The sequence below is a fragment of the Ambystoma mexicanum genome, chromosome 1p (genome assembly GCF_040938575.1).
Source record: "Ambystoma mexicanum isolate Mex_15411 chromosome 1p, UKY_AmexF1_1, whole genome shotgun sequence".
Classification (NCBI taxonomy): domain Eukaryota; kingdom Metazoa; phylum Chordata; class Amphibia; order Caudata; family Ambystomatidae; genus Ambystoma; species Ambystoma mexicanum.
The window spans coordinates 625,809,592-625,832,020 of record NC_090921.1 but is presented as its reverse complement, the minus strand read 5'-3'; the positions used below and the strand labels follow the sequence as shown (position 1 = coordinate 625,832,020).

Here is a 22,429-nt window from a genome sequence, read left to right as displayed (position 1 = left end):
AGCACCACTGTCAAAGTACACTTCCATCATGTCCCTCCACAACACATGGGTCAGTCCAGGCAAAACACACACAGTAACAGGCATGGTGCATGCCATGGACATTTCCATGCATGTCCAATGGACTCTTGAAACATTCAATGATATGTAACTCACATGCATCATGGCTCATGCTTATCACATGCACACACTTCACCTCAGTCACATCCATCTGGCCCCAAACACACCAAACACAGCGGATACAAGGGTAATTTGGCTGCTTCACTGAATCTGTGCATTGTCACACACATGTGTCATGCATCCATGGCATGCACAAGTCACAGACACGCAGGTCAGGCACACAGACATGGCTACCATATATGTACCTGGCATCAGCACCCATCCCTCACCCCCACCCATGTCCAGGTACAGAGACTGGCATGCTCTCATGTTCAAAATCTGCATAGGGCTCCCCATGCGGCATTTGAACACATGCAACAACCATGTGGGTCACACATCACTGGTCGCACATGCATTACCATGATGTCCCTGCACACATACATGCATACATGGCCTATGGCACACATACAGGCAAGTATCATAGAACCAGCACACCGCAACATGCCCTGTCTCACACAGTAATGCTTGGACACTTACCGCTCAACTCCAGACGGGCCTCCCTCTCAAGGATCTGGGCGTGGAGCGCTGGGCGTACGCGTTCCAGGACCCTCATCTGGATGGAACGCATGCGGCCCCGGCCCCCCTCCACGAGGCGCCGGGCCTTCACAAGGGTCCTGGACCTCAAGTCCTCCCAGCGCTTCTTGATCTTCAGGACGTTGCGTGTTGCCACCCCCTCCGCGTTGATGGCAACCACACAGTCGGCCCAGATCCTCTCCCGTCCTTCCTTGCAGGCGCGGGACGATCCAAAGAGGGCATCATACTGCCCCAGGACATGCTCCACCAGGACACCAACTTCGGTGTCAGTGAAGCTGGTGCCCCTCTGCCCCTCTGGCCTGGGGTTGCCACTGGTGCCAGATGTGGAAGTGCCCGACATGGCAACCCCAGAGGCAGGTGTGGGTGGGCAACTGGGTCCTGGGGCTGGGCTGTGGAGCGATGTAATCCCAGTCGGGAGTCTTCAGTTCCAGCAGGGGTGGACACAGCAACTGGACCCCTGCAGTTGGCTGATGTGCAGGCACCAAATGGCAGGGCACGGTGGCAGCAGGCAGGCAGGCAGGCAGGCAGGCAGCAGCCGATGGCACGTGGGAGGCTGCTCGGGGCACTGGGGGGCAGTAACTCGGCCTTCTGGGCAGGAGCGTGGTCTTCCGTGTGTTTTCGCGTGGCCAGCTTGATACGGAGTGATTTGGCACGTGAAAATCCTGCACGTCAGCGTGAAATCCGAGGAAAGGCCCTTAGCGCGTAAGCGCGTCAGCACGCATACGCGATTCTATTGGACCAGAGTCCCTCAGCGCGTAAGCGCGTCTGTGACGTGACCCGCACGGGTGTTCCCCACTCAGCACGTGATGACGGAGCACACGTGGAAATACTGCACGTCAGAGTGTCATCGCGTGTAATTGGACAAAAGTGCGCGTACACGCGATTGGCCTATGTACGTGTATTTCATGGGTGCGCGGGCACTTACACACGCAAGTACATCAGCGAACCTGTATCCCGTGGTGCGTGTGAATTTCCACACGCTATTGGACTGGGAACTGGATTCCAGGGGTGCGCGGGTCACACGCTCGCCTAGAACACGCGCAAAGCATAAATTTGCGCACTTTAACAATAACAAGCTCAGACGCCAGGATGAACATACCGTTCCTAGCAGCAGTGGCAGTGGGCTACCAAAGGAGGAGGAGGTGGATAGTCAGGGCCAGAATATTCACACCCAGAACCAGCCTTTTCGGGATGCCTGATGACCAGGTGTATGGGAGGTACAGGTTTCCACCACACATTATACTGGACCTGGTGAGTGAGTGGGAGGATGACCTCACATCACCCACCCTGTGCTCCCAAGCACTCAGCCCCCTGGAGAAGGTCCTCAATGTACTGCACTTCTTAGCCACTGGATCATTTCAGCGGACAAGTGCCATAGTGGGTGGGGTGTCACAGGCCACCCAGTCACGCTGCCTACTCCAGGTCTTGAACATCATCACTGCACGCCCATCAGTCCGCAGGCACATATACCTGCCCAGAACACCTGCAGAAAGGCATGCTGCCGCCCTGGATTTTTACAGTGTGGCACGATTCCCCAAAGTGCTAGGTGCCATCGACTGCACCCATGTGGCTCTACGTCCCCCCAGGGCATCTGAGCACATCTATAGTAACCGCAAGCACTGGCATTCCATCAACGTGCAGGTAGCATGTAATGCCAAGGGAATCATCACCTCAGTATATGCCAACTATCCCAGCTCCACCCACGACAGCTTCATTTACCGAATGTCCACCCTAAGCCGGGACCTAGAAGCTGGGCGGCATGGCGATACATGGCTGCTTGGTGAGTATGTATGCCACTGCACATGCATGCATGTTGGATACTGAGCAAGGTCACAACCCCACCAATGATACCAATCACCACCTCCACAGGGGACAGTGCCTACCCTCTCAGCCCCCACATGATGACGCCAATTCGGAACCCCACCACGCCACCCGAGGTAAGATATAACACAGCCCACATTACGACCCGGGGCATAGTGAAGCGCACATTCGGAGTGCTAAAGTCACGCTTTCGCTCCCTTGACCGTTCTGGCGGGCAGCTGTTATATGCTCCCCCAGTAGTGTGCAGGATCATAGTGGCAGCATGTGTCCTGCACAACGTTGCAACACGCCGGGGCCTGGCCGTGGACATGGTGGTGGCCCCACATCCCCAACCACATGCACAGCCGCTGCGCATGGGAGGGGAAAGGGCACGGGGGGAGGCAGCCCGTACACAGCTAGTGGCTAATTACTTCACATAGAAATCACACCCCTGTGGAGTGCACACTGCCCTGGCACATTCCATCTGACAATCAATGATGACTCAACCTGACACTGATCCTGAATGTCTGGAGAATGAACCGTGAATACCATATCAGCCTGAGATTGTTCACCTGGAAGTGTCACAATGTGTGCATCCCTACCCACACAGACACCACCAATGCAGTTTTGTGAAGTTACACATTCAAGCAGCTAAAATGAATACCCACTTGCAAAATGCAACAAGAGGACAGTGCCATGTCAGCCAACCCAACCCCAGCACCGCCACACGACACACCGTGCCATGTCATGCTAATTGCAGGTAAACAAAGTAATCCCCACAACATGACACTAGTGTCACTATGTACAGTGTCCCTATTAGAAACCTGCAACACCTGAAATGCTCACAGCAATGCCGGACCAACAACATACTTGAGCACATACTACCATTAACATGACATCACAAATGTTACATATTAGTAGTCTCACCACCTGGAAATGCCTGCACTCCCACCACTACCAACTGTGCAGTGTTGGCGCCATGTAGAGTTGTAGGTGCACTGCTGCCAACATGGACCCCATCTCCAGACTAGAGGTCCTTGTGTAGACATGAGGAAGGGACCTGCAAATTGGGAGGTAGACACAGAAGAAGAGTTACACATCAATGCAACATGCAGTGTACAACACAACAGCAATATGCACTAGGAATGTATACACAGTATTGACTACAGACTGCCCACACAGCTCATGGGAGTCCAACGTCACTGTGTAATTCACTGTCACTTGGGCACACCCTTTGCAAGCCCATGGAAACGGGAAGCAGGAGGGGTGTGTGTGACTCAAACCCAAGCATCTGAACCAAATACATTACAAGCCTGCATGTGCCCAGCCACAATGCAGCATATGCCCACAGGAGCCACGGAAGCCAACAAATTGTCCCAAAAAAATTGGGAATAAAAGAAATAAAAATAAAAATAAAAATAAGAAACAATTAAAAATGGCCATTGATGGGCCCGGGGGGGTTGGGGAGGTCACCCAGGAGGTCCGAGGACAGGATGCACACCAGAACCCACCTGCGTGGATCCTGGGAAGATAAAACACCTCCATGGGCTCATGGCCCACACGGCTACCCTATTGTGGGAGTATCACTGCTGTCGCTATTATCACCCTGTGCAGCTGCATCCGGAGGTGGTTGCACTATGGGAGGCAGCCCACGCAAGGCCCTAGTCTGCTCCTCCATGGCTGCAAGCATGCGGGTGTGGTAGGTCTGGTTCTGGAGGATGAGTGTGCGGAGGTCCCCATGCAACAACTCACGGGATGCCCGGACCTCCGCCCTCGTTGCCTGCATCTCAGCTGAGAGCGTACGGGTGAGACGCTCCAGCTGCTGTTCTGTCCTTTGGTGTGTTGAAGCCTCAAGCTCAACAAGAGTCGTCCTGAGGTGAAGGAGCTCCTGCCTCAGGGCTTCCCTGTGGCCCTGGGACTCAATGGAGATGGCCTCCTGCAGAGTCGCCAGTGCCGCCCGCCTGTCCCTGTTGGACCCCAACATGTCCTCCCTGTGTGACTGGCAGATGGAGTCGGTTGCCTGCTCTAGTCGCTCCATCAGCCTTTCTGGGGGGACAATGGAACTGGCCACCCTATCCATGGCCTGAGCCATCATCTCGGATGATGCAGCCTGTTGGGTTGCCATACCGTAAATGGATTGCTCCCATGCGGTATTGCCGGGTGGCATACAGCCACCACGTCGGCGGGCACCACACCTGTCTGGGGCAAGGCGAACTGCGCCTTGCTGTGCCGGCACTGCCTGAGGCTGCAGGACTGCATTCCCCCTCTGATCTGCTGGCCCAGGAACAGGATCAGATGTCGCGGAGTGTGACCCTGCATCCGTAACCACCGAAGGCGTAGCTGCCAACACTGACATCCCCATGGAGGGTTCTGACCCTGGTGCAGGTGGGTGAGACAGAACAGAATCCCTCCCTGGAACACTCACCTGCGACAGCACGTAGGTCTCATCCGAATCAACACCTGAGTACAGCTCGGGGGAGGTGCAGCCAGAGACACCCCTTGAGAGCACGACCTGCAGCACTTGTGGGTTCTCCCCCACCACCACACCACGTCCCTCACTGGTGGTTGGTCGGCCCTCGGACCCCTCCTGGGTCTGCACCATCTCCACAACCCCAGCAGTATCAGGTGCGTCTTCCCCTGCAAAGACATGAAAACAAAGAAATGGAAACAGGCATTAGCACCATGGCACACAATGAGGGCTGAGAAGCAAGAGAACCAGTACTTGATTGACACATGTCCCACATGACTAAAACCTTCCCATGCATGCACCCTCACTGCGTATGAAGTGCAGGCAAATGGCACACACTGATGACACCAAGATGGAAGATGAACACATTTTCTGCATGCTGCCTGGCAGTGGCATCACACATTGGCCTGTGATTGCCAGGTGAAACACACATGCCATCACACAGATGGCATGTACCATTGCTATTGAGTGATGATGGAGAGGAGGGCAGCACCTATTCATTCAGTCCAGTTCCCGCATGTAATCGCTTTTCTAATTCTAACAGGTCAGATTTTTCACCTGGAGCTGCCAGTCTGAAATGGTCCAATTGCACAGGGACATGTGTGTACAAATGATATCCAGTTAACAAAGTCACTCCACTTTACCATAGCCATGTCAGACATGTGACTAGTGGACAGCGACATGCCTAGTGAAAGTGGTGGAATGCAAACAAACTGACTGAATGAACAGTGAAAAATAAGCAACTATGTTGTGGCAAGGTGACACTTCAAGGGCAACTGGCGTGCAGTTGGGCTAGATGTCTACTGTTGGCAGAAGGGATACTGCTATGGCCAAATGCAGCTGCGCAGGAAGTATTGCATGAAGCACATGGCTGACCCATACGACTCAGGCGCACACACTCTCACCTGGCACACAAACAGAAGCCCTCACACACACACCATGCACATGGATGACACACACATGCATGTGCACTCACCGGACAATGCCTCGTAATCAGCCAGATCTCCCACGCCTTGGATCTGTTCCTCCGTGACGTAGGTCCCAGCGACTGACTCATGTGGAGTGAGTTCCATGTCTACTACTGGAGACCCACCTCCAGTCACTAGAGTTGCGGCATGACTTGAGGCCAGCTTACTCTTTGCCCTGCGCTTTAGGTCATTCCAGCGCTTATAGCAATCATTGGCTGTGCGCCTCACGATTCCAAGGGCACTTACGATGTCCGCAACGGTCTGCCAGTGTGCCTGGCGTTGTGCAGGTGTGGTCTTGGATCCTGCAACAATGACCATCTCGTTGTCATGTCCGGACACATACTCGACAAGTGCTTTCAGTTTGTCATCCGTGAAGCTGGGCTTCCTGGATGGGCCGGACTGTGTAGCCGTGTCTGGGGCATCAGCCTGTACCGGACGAGCACTCTTTCTCTTCCGCTTGGAAGGTGGTGGTGATCCTGAGTGTCCTGCGCCGCTCTGGACACTTGGGGCAGGAGCCCTGGTGGACTCTGTATCAGGAGTGTGGGATTGCACACTCAGCATGGGAGTTGGTGCAGGCATTGGCTCTAGTGTGATGGTGTCAGGGGGAATGTCAGCAGCATGGACTAGGACCGACACTGTCCTGGCTGGGTGTGTGAGGGCTGGGGTGGATGGAGCCGCAGCTGCTCCTGCAGCCTCTCCGCCCTGCCTCCTGGCAGCAGATGACCTTGCTGGCCCAGATGCACGTGGCATGGTGACATCAACGTGCACCAGCGCACGTGTCCTAGGCCTGCTGACCTGGAAGTCAGCCATGGAGTCAGCCAGATCTGGTGCCACAATGGGCTGGTCCAACAAGGGCTGAGCATGGATGGTGTCAGCCACATCAGCCTCAACGGGAGGGGGGGGGATTATGGGTGCCCTTGACTGGTCCTCCACACATGGGGGGTCAGGCTCACCCTGCAAGTAACGACCACGTCCCCTACCGGATCCACCACGGCCACCACTTGTGGCTCTTCCACCTTTGCCACCCTTACGGAATCCTCGCCTCCCAGCCATGGCACTGATGTAAATGTGCGTATGGGAGTGGCTGGAAACTATTGTCCTGGGCAATTGGGGGTCAAAGGGGTTGGGTACCAGATGGTAATTGTACCCTAGTGCTCTTGCAAGGCTGATTGTAACCCCTGGGGAAAGATGACAGGTCACGCTACGCACAGGAGCCCCAAAAAAGGGAGATGACATGCACGCAACCCCTCCTAGACCACGTGTGCAGAAAGAAAAACCTGCACTACGCTGTGGCACCCAGTAACACAAGAATGAACGTATGCGTGTCACACGCAGCCTAGAATGACCTCTGAAGGGGTAGGCTACACACGGGGCAAGCACAGATGTTAGATACGTGCGTGACTCACCGTCTGCCTGGTAAACGAGCGTGTAAAAGGAGCACGTTTGGTTGGCAACACCCCCGCCAAAAGAAGATTTGTACGCTGTCTGAGGAGACAGGACAACAGTAGAAGGGAACACTGTTTGAGGGAACAGGCCCAGGTAAATCAGTAAAAGCGAAAAAAGAGAAAAAGCTGTCAGAGGTAACAGCGAATACGAACTTGAAACGCTGTGAAGTAAATCGCGTGTGAAACGACAAGAAGTACAGAATTCACCCACTCGCTCTCCACGAAAAGCACGTACAAGGAAAACATGTTCTACACATACCTTTTATACAGGGCCACACGTCCAGCGTCACTTACGCGGCGTGTACGCGCTAGGGCCATTTCCACCAATTACACGCTTTGTCACTTCTGCGTGTAGGGACATTTCCACCAATTACACGCTTTGTCACTTCTGCGTGTAGGGCCATTTCCACCAATTACACGCTTTGTCACTTCTGCGTGTAGGGCCATTTCCACCAATTACACGCTTTGTCACTTCTGCGTGTAGGGCCATTTCCACCAATCACACGCTTTGTCACTTCTGCGTGTAGGGCCATTTCCAACAATCACACGCGATTACACTCTGACGTGCAGTCTTTCCACGTGTGCTCTGTCATCACGTGCTGTGTGGGAAACACCCGTGCGGGTCACGTCACAGACGCGCTTACGCGCTGAGGGCCTTTCCTTGGTTTTCACGCTGACGTGCAGGATTTTCACGTGCCAAATCACTCCGTACCAAGCTGGCCACGCCTACGCACACGGAATACCACGCTCCTGCCCGGAAGGCCGAACTACTGCCCCCCAGATCCCCGAGCACGCTCCCACCTGCTGCTGCCTGACTGCCTGCTGCCCCTGCACTGCTGGGGGGTGGGGGTGGTGGGAGACATGGGTGGGGGCCTGGTGGAGGGTGCCCCTGGTGACGGGGGGGTGGGGGTGGTGGGAGACATGAGTGGGGGCCTGGTGGAGGGTGCCCCTGCACTGCTGGGGGGTGGGGGTGATAGGGGACATGGGTGGGGGCCTGGTGGAGGCTGCCCCTGCACTGCTGGGGGGTGGGGGTGGTGGGAGACATGGGTGGGGGCCTGGTGGAGGGTGCCCCTGCACTGCTGGGGGGTGAGGGTGGTGGGAGACATGAGTGGGGGCCTGGTGGAGGCTGCCCCTGCACTGCTGGGAGGGTGGGGGTGGTGGGAGACATGGGTGGGGGCCTGGTGGAGGGTGCCCCTGGTGGCGGGGGCGTGGGGGTGGTGGGAGACATGAGTGGGGGCCTGGTGGAGGGTGCCCCTGCACTGCTGGGGGGTGGGGGTGATAGGGGACATGGGTGGGGGCCTGGTGGAGGGTGCCCCTGGTGGCGGGGGGTGGGGGTGATAGGGGACATGGGTGGGGGCCTGGTGGAGGGTGCCCCTGGTGGCGGGGGGGTGGGGGTGGTAGGGAACATGAGTGGGGGCCTGGTGGAGGGTGCCCCTGGTGGCTGGGGGGTGGGGGTGGTGGGAGACATGAGTGGGGGCCTGGTGGAGGGTGCCCCTGCACTGCTGGGGGGTGGGGGTGATAGGGGACATGGATGGGGGCCTGGTGGAGGGTGCCCCTGGATGCTGGGGGGTGGGGGTGTTGGGAGACATGGGTGGGGGCCTGGTGGAGGGTGCCCCTGGTGGCTGGGGGGTGGGGGTGATAGGGGACATGGGTGGGGGCCTGGTGGAGGGTGCCCCTGGTGGCAGGGGGGTGGGGGTGATAGGGGACATGAGTGGGGGCCTGGTGGAGGCTGCCCCTGCACTGCTGGGGGGTGGGGGTGGTGGGAGACATGGGTGGGGGCCTGGTGGAGGGTGCCCCTGGTGGCGGGGGGCTGGGGGTGAAGGGGACATGAGTGGGGGCCTGGTGGAGGCTGCCCCTGCACTGCTGGGGGGTGGGGGTGGTGGGAGACATGGGTGGGGGCCTGGTGGAGGGTGCCCCTGGTGGCGGGGGGGTGGGGGTGATAGGGGACATGGGTGGGGGCCTGGTGGAGGGTGCCCCTGCACTGCTGGGGGGTGGGGGTGATAGGGGACATGGGTGGGGGCCTGGTGGAGGGTGCCCCTGGTGGCGGGGGGGTGGAGGTGAAAGGGGACATGAGTGGGGGCCTGGTGGAGGGTGCCCCTGGTGGCTGGGGGGTGGGGGTGGTGGGAGACATGAGTGGGGGCCTGGTGGAGGGTGCCCCTGCACTGCTGGGGGGTGGGGGTGTTGGGAGACATGGGTGGGGGCCTGGTGGAGGGTGCCCCTGGTGGCTGGGGGTGGGGGTGATAGGGGACATGGGTGGGGGCCTGGTGGAGGGTGCCCCTGGATGCTGGGGGGTGGGGGTGTTGGGAGACATGGGTGGGGGCCTGGTGGAGGGTGCCCCTGGATGCTGGGGGGTGGGGGTGTTGGGAGACATGGGTGGGGGCCTGGTGGAGGGTGCCCCTGGTGGCTGGGGGGTGGGGGTGATAGGGGACATGGGTGGGGGCCTGGTGGAGGGTGCCCCTGGTGGCTGGGGGGTGGGGGTGATAGGGGACATGGGTGGGGGCCTGGTGGAGGGTGCCCCTGCACTGCTGGGGGGTGGGGGTGATAGGGGACATGGGTGGGGGCCTGGTGGAAGGTGCCCCTGGTGGTGGGGGGGTGGGGGTGATAGGGGACATGGGTGGGGGCCTGGTGGAGGGTGCCCCTGGTGGCTGGGGGTGGGGGTGATAGGGGACATGGGTGGGGGCCTGGTGGAGGGTGCCCCTGCACTGCTGGGGGGTGGGGGTGATAGGGGACATGGGTGGGGGCCTGGTGGAGGGTGCCCCTGGTGGCGGGGGGGTGGGGGTGATAGGGGACATGAGTGGGGGCCTGGTGGAGGGTGCCCCTGGTGGCTGGGGGGTGGGGGTGGTGGGAGACATGAGTGGGGGCCTGGTGGAGGGTGCCCCTGGTGGCGGGGGGGTGGGGGTGATAGGGGACATGAGTGGGGGCCTGGTGGAGGCTGCCCCTGCACTGCTGGGGGGTGGGGGTGCAGGGGGACATGAGCAGGTGTGCAGGGTAGTCCCCTGTTTTGTGGGCTGCCTGCAGGGGCCGTGGAGGGTGTACAGGGAACACCTGTGAGGACCCACCCAGCCTAATTGCGTGTGATAATTCCCGCACACCCCTGTAATACACGTACCTGGCCAAATCGCGTGTGATAATTCCCGCGCACCCCTGTAATACACGTACCTGGCCAAATCGCATGTGAGAATTCCCGCGCACCCCTGTAATACACGTACCCAGCCGAATCGCGTGTAGAACTTTCCGCACACCCCTGTAATACACGTACCCTGGCCAATCGCGTGTAGAACTTCCCACGCACCCCTGTAATACACGTACCAAGCCAAATCGCGTGTGATAATTCCCGCGCACCCCTGTAATTCACGTACCCTGGCCAATCGCGTGTAGAACTTCCCACGCACCCCTGTAATACACGTACCAGGCCAAATCGCGTGTGATAGTTCCCGCGCACCCCTGTAATACACGTACCCAGCCGAATTGCGTGTAGAACTTCCCGCACACCCCTGTAATACACGTACCTGGCCAAATCGCATGTGAGAATTCCCGCGCACCCCTGTAATACACGTACCCTGGCCAATCGCGTGTAGAACTTCCCACGCACCCCTGTAATACACGTACCAGGCCAAATCGCGTGTGATAATTCCCGTGCACCCCTGTAATACACATACCTGGCCAAATCGCATGTGAGAATTACCGCGCACCCCTGTAATACACGTACCCAGCCGAATCGCGTGTAGAACTTCCCGCACACCCCTGTAATACACGTACCCTGGCCAACCGCGTGTAGAACTTCCCGCGTACCCCTGTAATACACGTACCCCTGATATGCACGTTACCCGCTTTGCGTTCCTTGTTTGGCAGCCCTGTAGACTGGTCCAGGGTTAGCGCAGCCCTTTGCGATGATTTAGCGATTTTGATGGCTTTTCCTTGCGCGAGGGCGTTCTTGGGGGCGTTACTGGCGCTGCTGCAGGGTCGCTGCGATACTCTGCGCCACGGCTGGTTTGGGAGCCTGAAATCCATGAATACGCTGTGCGCGGAAATCGGTTTTAGCGCACGTGCCTGGCGCAGACAATCGCACGCGGACACTCTGCGCCAGCCGCTTGCGACACTTTTCTGCGAAATTCTATGAATTACCCTGTAAGGCTCTACCAGAAACACTCTGAGTATATGTTGAGAGCTTTTGCTAGGAAAAAATCCAAGGATTGTTGCTCCCTGATAAATGAAACTAAACCAAATAAAATCGATCTTCAGTGTCTCTGAAAACACCTAGAGTGATCACTTTGAGCTATTATACCGAAAGTTTACGACTGTACCAGCATTGAGTAAGGATCCATCTTCTACACCGTGGGACATACCACACAAAATTGACGACATACGCAGGAAGTTACAGATGCTCAGTACATCAAGAGCCCCAGACCCTGATGGGCTCACCAACATTACTTTAAAAGAAAACATAGAAGAGGGGCCCCTTTTCATCCACAAAATATTCAAAAACATTGTTCCAAATCATGTAATTCCAAGTTCTTGGAAGACGGCTACTGTAGTACCCATCTTTAAAAAGGGAAAGAGGGAGAACCCGAAACATTTCAGACCAATCACACTACTGGATGTAATCAGGGAAGTCTTTGCTTCCCTTTTATTACAAATATTTCAAGAGTGGACAGTGGAAAAAGAATACAACAACCCTTTTCAAACAGGGTTCGTTAAAGGGATAGGAACATTACTGTACATCTTGAAAGGTAAAGTGGTGGAATGGAAACCTAGAATCTTCCTGGCTTTTGTAGACCTTACTCAAGCTTTCAACCAAATTGATCGAGAAAAACTATGGGAGAAACTATGCTATCATGACTGCCCAAACGAAGTTCTGGAGCCAATAATGGCCCTGCATTCCGGTACGACCATTAGAGTGAGGTTGAGCAGGGCAGGATTGCTGTCATCAGAAATAACTACAGCCAGAGGAGTAAAACAGGGCTGCCCTCTGGCTCTAGCCTTGTTCAACTACTTCCTGAACGACATGAAAGATGACAAGGCTTTGGTCAGATCTTTTCCCCCTATGATTGGAGGAGTTCAATTGACACATTTGCTATATGCGGATAACCTGATCCTCATAGATCAGACGGCAGTTGGACTCCAACACCACCTTGAGGCACTCCAAGACTATATCCAAAAAAATAACTTGGAGATAAACAAAGAAAAGAAATGTGCATCGAGAAAGGAACTAAGAGGAAAGAAAATCTAAGATGGTATACAGATGGCATAAAGATCGAACAGGTACAAAAGTTTCGGTACCTAGGAGTGACGCTGTCAAATAGCAAAGTGGAGATCTTTGCACAAACCTCATTAAGAAAGAAAACAAAAACTCTGTATTTTTTGTTGATTATAGCAACTTGAATTGCCAGACGCTTCTCCTTACTCCCAATAGTACATTTCTATAAAGGGAAGGTAGTTCCATCAATCAGTTACGGAGTAGAAGCAAGGCCAGAAATACCAGCTAGAATTTGGCCTACATCGGAAGGCCTTTTCTGGAGAATAGTCTTGGGCCTGCCAAATTCAACAATGGTCGTCATAATTCGGAGGGATCTAGGCCTGTTATCACTAGAAGCAGTGATAGACTGGAATACTCTGGCCTCATTCAGGAAAATAATTCAACCAAACCCCCTGCACATTGTCGAAATATTAAAGGGGGGGGAGAGTAAGCTTATGAATGAATGGTCAACAAAAAGTAGAGCCAAATTACTGGAACTTGGTTGCTGCAAAGAAGATCTTGTTGTAAAATAGACAAGAGTAAAAAAGAAGCAGGGAGAACTGGATTGGATCAAAACTCAAGAAACTGCATCGTCCTATAAATCGATGAAAGCCCTCCTATGGACATGCAAAAAAAAGAAACCAATTGGCAAGCTACTTGGTGAAATTCCTGAATAGATCGGGATACATTTCTAAGTTTGAGATTGTACTTGCTCCACACAAATGAGATCTTGGAAAAAAGAGGTTTGGTAGAATCTAACCACTGTCGTTTCTGCAAAACAAGAGATAAAGAGGAAAATCTGGAGCATCTATTATTGGACTGTAAAGAGTTGAGGGTGACTAGAGACTTTTTCTTGGAATCATTGTGGGTGAAAAACCAAACTTTAATTAGAGAAGAATGGTGGTCACTTTTGCTAAATGGAGAAAAACCTTCAATTGTTATGGTAGTGGTAGCATTTATGAATAAGATCCTTCCATTTGAAAAAACATAATTGGATTTAGAAAAGCCTAATTTAAACGTTAATGAATGCGGGCTCTCAAGTAGATCACCGTGGAAACAGGGACTCGTTTTTTCTTTCTTTTTCACAAAGCTATAAAGGTTTGGTTTTGTACACGACGAATGAACTCAAGTTTATGTGAAAGTGGACAGAAAAATGATCTACGAGGATATTAGAACTCTTCATTTTTTATTGTTTTTGTAAAAATTGTAAAATACAATTAAATCAAATTAAAAAAAATGTGCGCCAGTTTTTCATTGGTGCCCAAGGCGATTTTATGTTCCAGTCCGACCCTGCTCCCAGGATTCTCGGAAAAGTCTTGGTGCCCTAAATGCCATGGTACCCATATCTCTGAAAATTTTATGGGCCGGCTCATGGGATGCACTAAGGTTCGCTAATCTGGTTATGCTTTTAACATGACAACCTCTGTAGGTCTAGCCAATGTTGCTATGATTGAAGAAACCTAAAGGACGCTATGCAGACGTTGCTGTCCTATTCAGTTACATACACTTTACTGGAGAAACACCAATGTTTTAAGCTGTCTACAGAACATGGCATGACCATCTATGGTAGCCATAACTTTAATTATTCGTTACGTTTGGCCCTACCTTACTGGATTATGAAGATAGCCCATGCACACACCAGTAGAACATTGTAAGCCAGATTCAGACATCCCTGACAGAGCAAAAGAATGAGAGCCCAACACAACAAACATGTGTGGGGGGGGAGACAACACCACAAACATACATGGGGAAACTAGAGAACGGAGAGGAGCTTTTCTGTGTTTTTATGGGGAAAGGAAAGGGAGCAGGGCAGTTATTTAGCCTTCTAAAAGGGTTTCAGTATAAACAAAAGGGAAAAATGACCAGATGAAAGGACAGATTTTAATTTTTTTTATTTATTATAAAGCTTTCCAAACAGCAGATTTCACAGAAACAAGCACCAACGTTCTGAGACCCTGTCAACATGCCCTTAACTGCAGCTCTTTATTTTTCTCTCCTTCGTGTTTCAGGGGATCCCCCAAAGTCCACTTTTTATGCCCTTCAGCCACCAGTTCACACCCTCCTCTGCCCCATGACTGTGTCCACCACCTTATGCATCCTTTGACTGTGGTGCAGTGGGAAGCTACCTTCTGCATGGCATGCCCAGCTGCCCTAATACCACAATGCTGGCTTTTTTTACAGAGCGTTTTTGCAGGCATGTGTACATTTCTTTGAGTGTTTGGTGTCAGGGGTGATTAGCTGGCAAATTCACCTGGATTTAAATGCGATTTTTGGGTTGGACAGTGGGGGCTCTGGAGTGATGTGTCGGTAGAGACACATAAAAAGGAAACTTTTGCATAAATAATCAGAAAAAGTGAAACCATACTGTGTAAAGGCTAAAGCAAAGGTGAAGAGACAGCAGCATGTTCGACAGTGGCCAACAGCAAGCATGAGTTGTCTTTTAGACTTGATAACACAAGCCTAGCCAAATGTGTCAAAACGTGTGTGGGTTAGAGACAACCTGTACATTACAGCATTGCCAAACAAATAGTCCCCTATATGCGTTAATCTTCATTCTCAATGCTGCACACCCTTCTTTTTCTTCTAGGCCCTCTGCAAGGATAAGATATACAATGGCCTAGAGTTTTTCGCTGTGGGTTATGGGAAGAATCACGAGCCCATTCGAGGCTACATCCTGACCTTCTGCATTGCACTCTGTTTCGTCCTCATCGGTAAGTCCCGCAAAGGGTCCAGCAGCCATTCTCATGTTACATATGACGATGAGCAGAACTTCACATCACTTTAGAAAGAAACAATGTCTAAAATACGACTATGCAAAGAAGACCAAGAACAACGACAGGGATAATGGTTTTTGCAACAGACTACTTTTCTACAGAACTGCTGTGATTCTCTCAGCATCTCAGTCCCGGCCTTACCTTAAGGACCAGTATAAAAACACAAAAATATGTTTGAGTTCACCAGACCAAAACCTCTATTAGATACTCATGATTTTCAAAAATTGGCGGGGTCCAAAATCCAACGGCGCTGTAGTGATCCTCCGTCCCCTTGATGTAATGGCAGGGACTCGCCATACTAATGTGCTTAATTAGTTGAAACTAACATCAGCCTCAATATAGTGATATAAAAAGATAGAACTATCTTTCTGCACCATTGGAACTCGGGTAATACTAGACAGGGAGTTTCAGGGCTTCTCTAGATCACTTAGCAGTATTAAAAGAAATTATTTTGTCACCCTCTCCAATCAAAGCTTGTATTCAGCACCAGCTGTGAAAGCATCCATTTGCATAAAGGAATGTGTTCGGTAGGATGCTGTGGTGTCATTGAGGGCAAACCAGAGTTACTGCGCTCCCTGTGTACATTGACGTGTAACATTGAAGCATTTGCCAATGTACAACATGCATTTGTTTGCAGGTCTGCACGCCAAGGGCATGCTAGGGAAATTTGGTGGTGCACTGGCCGCAACGGAATACCTCCTCAGTTTAGCAAATTGCTATGAACAGCTCTACCCAGCATATCATATGCCAATCTTGTGGTCCATCTCTCTCGCCCTCCCTCACCCTCTTTCTAGTTTTCTGTGCTCCATTTCGTGCTGCCTTTCCCTCTCTCTGTCTCACTCTATGGGGCTCATTACATGTTTGCCGGTCCAGGAAATATGGTCTCTACTGGAAAATAAATGCCTGAATCACCGGCACCATTAAGAACGGTGCCGGTGATTCAGGAAATCCCATCCCAAAGATTACTAATGGACCCCATGGAATGGGGAGTTATCAGCGTCTCCGCCGACTGTAATATCCCAGTAACACCAGGATATCGGGTGGCAGAGATGGTACGGTAGTTCCCCAGTATCCTGCCGGAATTATACCAGGGAGCTCGTAATGACCCCCTTCGTCTTTGTCTCTCATTGTAGGTGAGAATGGTGTCCTGTCATTTTTTTGAACGAAAAGGTTTGCGGTGAGAATCACATTAAGTGTGATTTTGCTAGAGCCACCCCAGCTATTTGATAGCAGAACAACCCGAGAAAAAGCACAGGTATCTTGCAGGACGGGGCACTTTGTTTATAGTTAAAAGTAGAACGAGCAGCAGTGACAGAGGCATCCCTCGAGGTGTGGATCAGACATGTATTAGGAAAGGTTTTGTAATCAAGTGTGTGCTCCAAGACATTTGCCATCACACTGATGGTCCATTGTCTGTGGGATTTGGGCTGTGATGGTAATGTAGATAGGAACTGCTGGGGAAGCTGGCGTTCTAACAGGCACTGTATGGGGCTGGAGGACAGAGATATCTTAGAGAGTGTACTTCCCATGCCGTGTCTCAGTTTGAAAGTTGACAAACATTGTGCATAACGTAACAATATGGGTGAAAATACCAGTGATTTGTTACATCTTTGCATTTATTCCAGTAAAGGTATCCAAAATACCTGTTTGAGTTCTTATGAAACAACATCCAGGTGTTAATGACGGTCAGTAATCTCCCAATCATTTTATCTGTCATAGGCATCATGAAAAAGCAAGGTAAATATCGAATGAAATATCTTATCCAACTAATTCCTGGGTTATGGAAGATCGCTCGCTTTCATGTCTACAAAACCCTGTCAACCCTTTAGGACAATCTTTTCCATTAATAGCATTTGGCGAGGGCTGAAAATGGCAACGGTCCAATAATTGTGATGGACTTCACTTTAAAAGCTTATTTGTTTATTTATTTTATTTCTTGCACAGCGCCGCATGCCCATGGCCCTCAGGGCGCACAAAAAGAGTTAGCGTTATCTGCGAACAACTCCCAACTGTTGCATTCCAATGCTTGCCTTCTTCATTTGTCCACACATTGAAGCACATTTCACAAAAGTCACACAGATACAACATGCACAGAGGATGTGTTTTTTTGTTGCTCATATGACTTTAAAAATGTCGCTGGTCATTCAATCCAGCAAGGGGACCAGCACATTTCTGGGGGTCTGTATAGCAGTGCAGACGATGCGTTGGTCATCCTCCTCTATTCATGAAAAATAAAAACGCATTTCTATCACTGTTTGAGGGATAGAGAGGCAAGTGGGACAGCAGCATTTATGTCACAGCTGTTCCAATTAAAAGAAAATGCATGACAGGGTCAATAATGATTCTGTCATGAATTGCATTGCACATCGCTCTGTGTTTGTTCCAAACAGGTGCAGATTGATGTGTTTGTTTTCTACATGTTTTAAGGTGCATTCTTTTTGTGAATTTGGGATGTGCATAGAATTCTGAAGAAATGCCCCCTTATTTGCACAAATGCGCTGGTGGGAGAAAAAGGACATTTCATTGTGAGCATCTATAATGCGAACCTTGGAATGACTGTCATGAACAGAGCACTCAAGTTTCCCCTTATTGTGCATGAGAAGGCAATTCCGTCCTGTTTCTTTTCCTTCGAATTCTGCAACTTGTAGGGTTTTCCCTTCCATTTTTCCCAGAAATCCCAAAACTCTGATGTGGATGGCTTTCTCAGGCATGGCAATGAAAATCTTGAGAGATCTGCGTCACTAGTGTGTATGTTTCTTTGCAACAAATGATAGAGATGTACCAAAAACGTTTTGAGAATTGGACCATTGGCTTTCTGCTTTATATGACAGGGTCAGGTACTCAACCCTCTCAAGAGGGGATATGGACCCCTCAACCAGGGTGTGGAAGTTGGGAGTAGCCTCAGTTCCCAAACATGTGCAAGGCTGAACCACGTCTTCATGCGCCATGTCAGCTGAGCACAATGCTTGGCCATATTCTCTTACTTTTCTTACAGGACCACGCATACCAGGATTTCTGTTGTCAGAGACTCAATTCAGCAGCTTCTCGGAGAGAGGCGGTGGCATGCGGAGTGGCAAGGGGAACACCGCAAGCATCTCACCAGCAATGCAGACACTCAAATCAAACCACACAAAAGCTTCAAAATGTCTTCGTTTTCAGTGGCCACCATTTCCCAAAAGATGCGGATCCATGTACGAACAGGGGGCAGGACTTAAGGCCTGTTATATGTGCGTTGGTGATTGTAACCCATCCCCTGGTGAGAAGGATGTAGTGGAGCATGGATAATTCTCAGGAGCATGTGCATGGTGAGGGATTGGTTGCTGAAGAGAAAGTGGTTCTTGAGTGTGAGACTGCGTGCAAAGTGATTGAGTGAGACTACGGGTCAGTGTAGGGCGGTGTGATTGAGAGTGGTTGAGAAAGGTGACTAAGAGCGTGTAAGGACAGTGACTGTGGGAGAAGATGTGGATAGAGTGGTGTGTAGTGGCAAGAGTGTAGTGGGGGTAGTCAGAGGAAAGTCTATGAGGGAGAAGAGTGGAGAATAAGAAATGAGGGTGAAGGTAAGGAGTGGAGAGATAGAGACATCCGAGGGACATAAAAGGGAGCATGGGTGACAGGTGGGAGAGACATGGGAGTAATATCGGGAGGGAGAATAGGATGAAGGGAAAGAAAAGAGGGAATTTCAGGGATTGCACCCAGTCGTAAAGATCATTGTGACATTTATTTGACCCCTGTATAGGATCAATCTAGGAATTCCAAGAGGGAGTCAGATAGATACATTGTTTGCCTTTAGGCCATCACATTCAGTAAGTCCAATTGTAGATAGTAGAGGGTTACCAATCCCTAGTGACAACCTTGTGGTTTAGGGATGCCTGGTAGTGGCTGGGGGGACGCCCACGGAAGACAAGAGAAAAAGCGACGTCCCTTAGTGAGCCCCTTTACAGACAACGTAATACAAATCCTTGAGCCTGCTATGCGAGTTGGTGTGTTTTTGAAACCATCATTGGCATTTACCAGAGTGTCATATTCTTTATTGGTCCAGACAAACAGTATCTATTTTACTATTGAATAATTGTCCTGGTCACTTGCCTGTATCAACTCATTTAAAGGGTTTTACTGATATGTTATGTAACACCTCTGAGGAACAGCCGATGCATAGAGCAGAGGGAGGGCGATGCGATTCCAGCTGTTGTGCACAAAACATCTTTAAAAACGGGGCAATTTGCATTTGGGTATAAGTTGGGGAAGACTAAATAATGCATTAAAATGCTAATCTGGGTGCACCAGTCACAAATTCTTTAGGGCAGATGTATTTGTTCCATCCAATAATCACAATCCTTGCTGCTCATTTATTTATTTAAATTTTTATAAAGCGCCACATGCCCTTGGGCCTTAGATCGCACATAGAAGAAAAACAGTGGTCAGGAAGCAGAGGATCAGTGATCAGTGGGTGAGTGAGGAGATGCCAGGTTCAACCTGGGTTAAGGCTGAACAGGTTAGTTTTTATTTTCTTCTTAAATAGTGCCAAATTGTTAGACAGGCGTATATGCCCTGCAAGTGAGTTCCATTGTAGTGGGGCCTGGATATCAAATGATGTCTCTCCAAAGCATGCCAGCTTGTGTCTGGGCTGTGCGAGGGTGGGGTAGGCGAAGGAATGGAACTGTCTCCTTGCTGTGTGGGATTCCACTCAATCACTTAGATATAGTGGACAAGCATTGTTACAGCATTTAAATGACAGTGTCAGGATCTGTGGGTGATCCTGTATTGAACTGGCAACCAATGTAATGTCGTCCTGGCATTGGATGCATGAGTTCATTCAGACATACCATGGATAGCCCGGACTGCAATATTCTGAGCAACCTGTAATGCTTGTATGTTTTAGCATGTTGTACCTGCTAGAAGGCAATTGCAGTAGTGAAGTCTGGAGTTTGTTAGTACAGACGCCAATAGCACACAGTTCTTGGCAGTAAGGAATGGGCGGATGTAGTTTAGCAGTTTGGAGATGAGGCCACAAGAGGATCGGGTGTAGGAGACATGCAGTCTCATGGAAAGTTCATCATCGAGGACAACTCCCAGTGTCTTAACTTTCTTGAACACCATGAAGATATTACCTGGATGCAAAAGTTGGCACGAGCTGGGGCAAGTGAGTGAGTTACTTGCCATCCATGCCAGGACTGCATTGTAGATTTTATTTATGGCAGCCAGATCCTGTTCATATTTCCCACTCAGCTCAAGGATGACCTGAGTGTCATCAGCATGATTCCTATACTGGACACCCAGTGCGTCCAGTAAGTCCAGCAGGGGCCTGATGTATGCATTGAACAGGGTAGGCGACAAGCAGGAGCCTTGGGGGACGCCACATTTTTGAAGAACGGGGCAAGAGTTTTCTTCACAGACTGCTACCCGGGCAGTCCGAGGACCGAGGAATCAGGATATCCAATGAGATGTTTGATCGGAGCAGTGTGCCATTTCCCCGAGCCTTGTCACCAGTAGAGAGTGATCGACCAGGCCAAAGGCTGTAGAGAGATCCAAGAGCATCAGCAAGACGGGATGACCTCTATCCGCTATGCACGCCATGGTGGATTTAAGATCTAGCATCGCGGTTTCCGTCCGTGCTGAGCTCTAAAACTCTGATTGGCATGAGCCGAGAATCTGGTGGTCTTCGATGTGTTTCTGTAACTGCAGATATGCTAGTTTGTCCATGATCTTAAGGACAAATGGCACATTTGTAATAGGTCGATAGTTGCCGATAAGGCAGGGCATTGGCCTTTTTTTAGTAATGGTGTAATCCAAGCCTCCTTGAGAGACGATGGGACCACGCCTTCATCGAAGGAGAGATTAATGAGTTTGGTCATCCATGGGGCCAATAGCACCAGTGAGTCCTTAAAGACATCTGCTGGACAGTAATTGCCAAGGCATGAGGTGGGTTTAAGATCTTGAATTACTTTGGAGACTTGTTCCTCTGAGTAGTGGGAGAAATCAAAGATGGGAATTTTTTTAGGTGCAAGGGTTGGGTCCTGAGAGAGGTTTGTGTAGGTATTACATCCATGTGATGACGTCTGGCTGTTGCTAATGGCCTGTCTGTGGACCGCAATCGTGGCTAGGAATCCAGCATGGATTTCCTGGCACCATGCAGAGTCCTTTATTAGATCTTGGTTGGTGGGAGGGGGTGTCCTGTAAATCTGCCAAGATCTTAAGGAGTTTGCTGGTATTGGAACGTGCATTGTTGATCCTGTTATTGAAGTAGGTAGATTTGGAAGTAATGGTGGCAGTTTTAAATTCCTATACTGCTTGTTTATATTGAGATAATGTGGCCGGGCTGGGATTCTTGCACCAGGCTCTTTTTCGTGCTCTCTTTGTCTGTCTGATGGTGATGATGTCATTGGAGAACCCCATGTTTTTGTGTGTCTTGGGTTTGATTATTTTGCTTTTCAGTGGTGCCAGAACTGAAATGACCTGCTTTATGGATGTGGTAAGGTGTTCCACTAGATGGGAGGACTCAGAGAAATTAGTAAGAGGCTTGGGGATGGATGATAAGAGGGCAGAGAATTTGGCAGGGGTTACATTTTGAAAGTTGCGTGACAGCTTTTTGATTCTGGGTAGTGTATTCATTTTTGCTGGTGGTGCAGGAAGATGCACAGTGGTGTGGATCGAAAAATGATCAGACCAAGCGCACGGCGAGAACTTGAAGAATGACACGGATGAATGTTGGGATACGAAACAGTTAAGCATGTGACCACCTCTATGTTTGGCCTCTTTCAACCATTTTGTGAGCCCTGTGGAATTCAGGGAGTCAATGAGTGAGGATGCCTGTTTGTCTGAGGGATCGTCCGCCCAGTGATTGAAGTCCCCCATAATGATCAATGGGTTTTTTGGTTTGATAATATGAGTGAGCAGCCCCAAGAGCTGTTCCTCAAAATATGGCATGTCTCTGGGAGGCCTGTAGAGTGTCAAGATACTTTGAGAAGAGTTGGCCAAGGTCTTGAACTTGACCGATAATGATTCGCATTCATATGGACTAGTGTGAATAATGGTATGGCAGTCAAGATTCT

At 51.0% G+C, this 22,429-nt stretch overlaps 1 protein-coding gene across 1 annotated transcript in view; it reads left to right on the top strand.

Moving 5' to 3' along the window:
• LOC138577272 (solute carrier family 12 member 2-like) overlaps positions 1 to 22,429 on the top strand; it is a 953,949-nt gene that overhangs the window by 782,818 nt on the left and 148,702 nt on the right. The window contains exon 12 of the mRNA XM_069649614.1: positions 15,194 to 15,317. Within this exon, the coding sequence (XP_069505715.1) occupies positions 15,194 to 15,317 (124 nt within the window). The remainder of the gene's footprint in view (positions 1 to 15,193; positions 15,318 to 22,429) is intronic.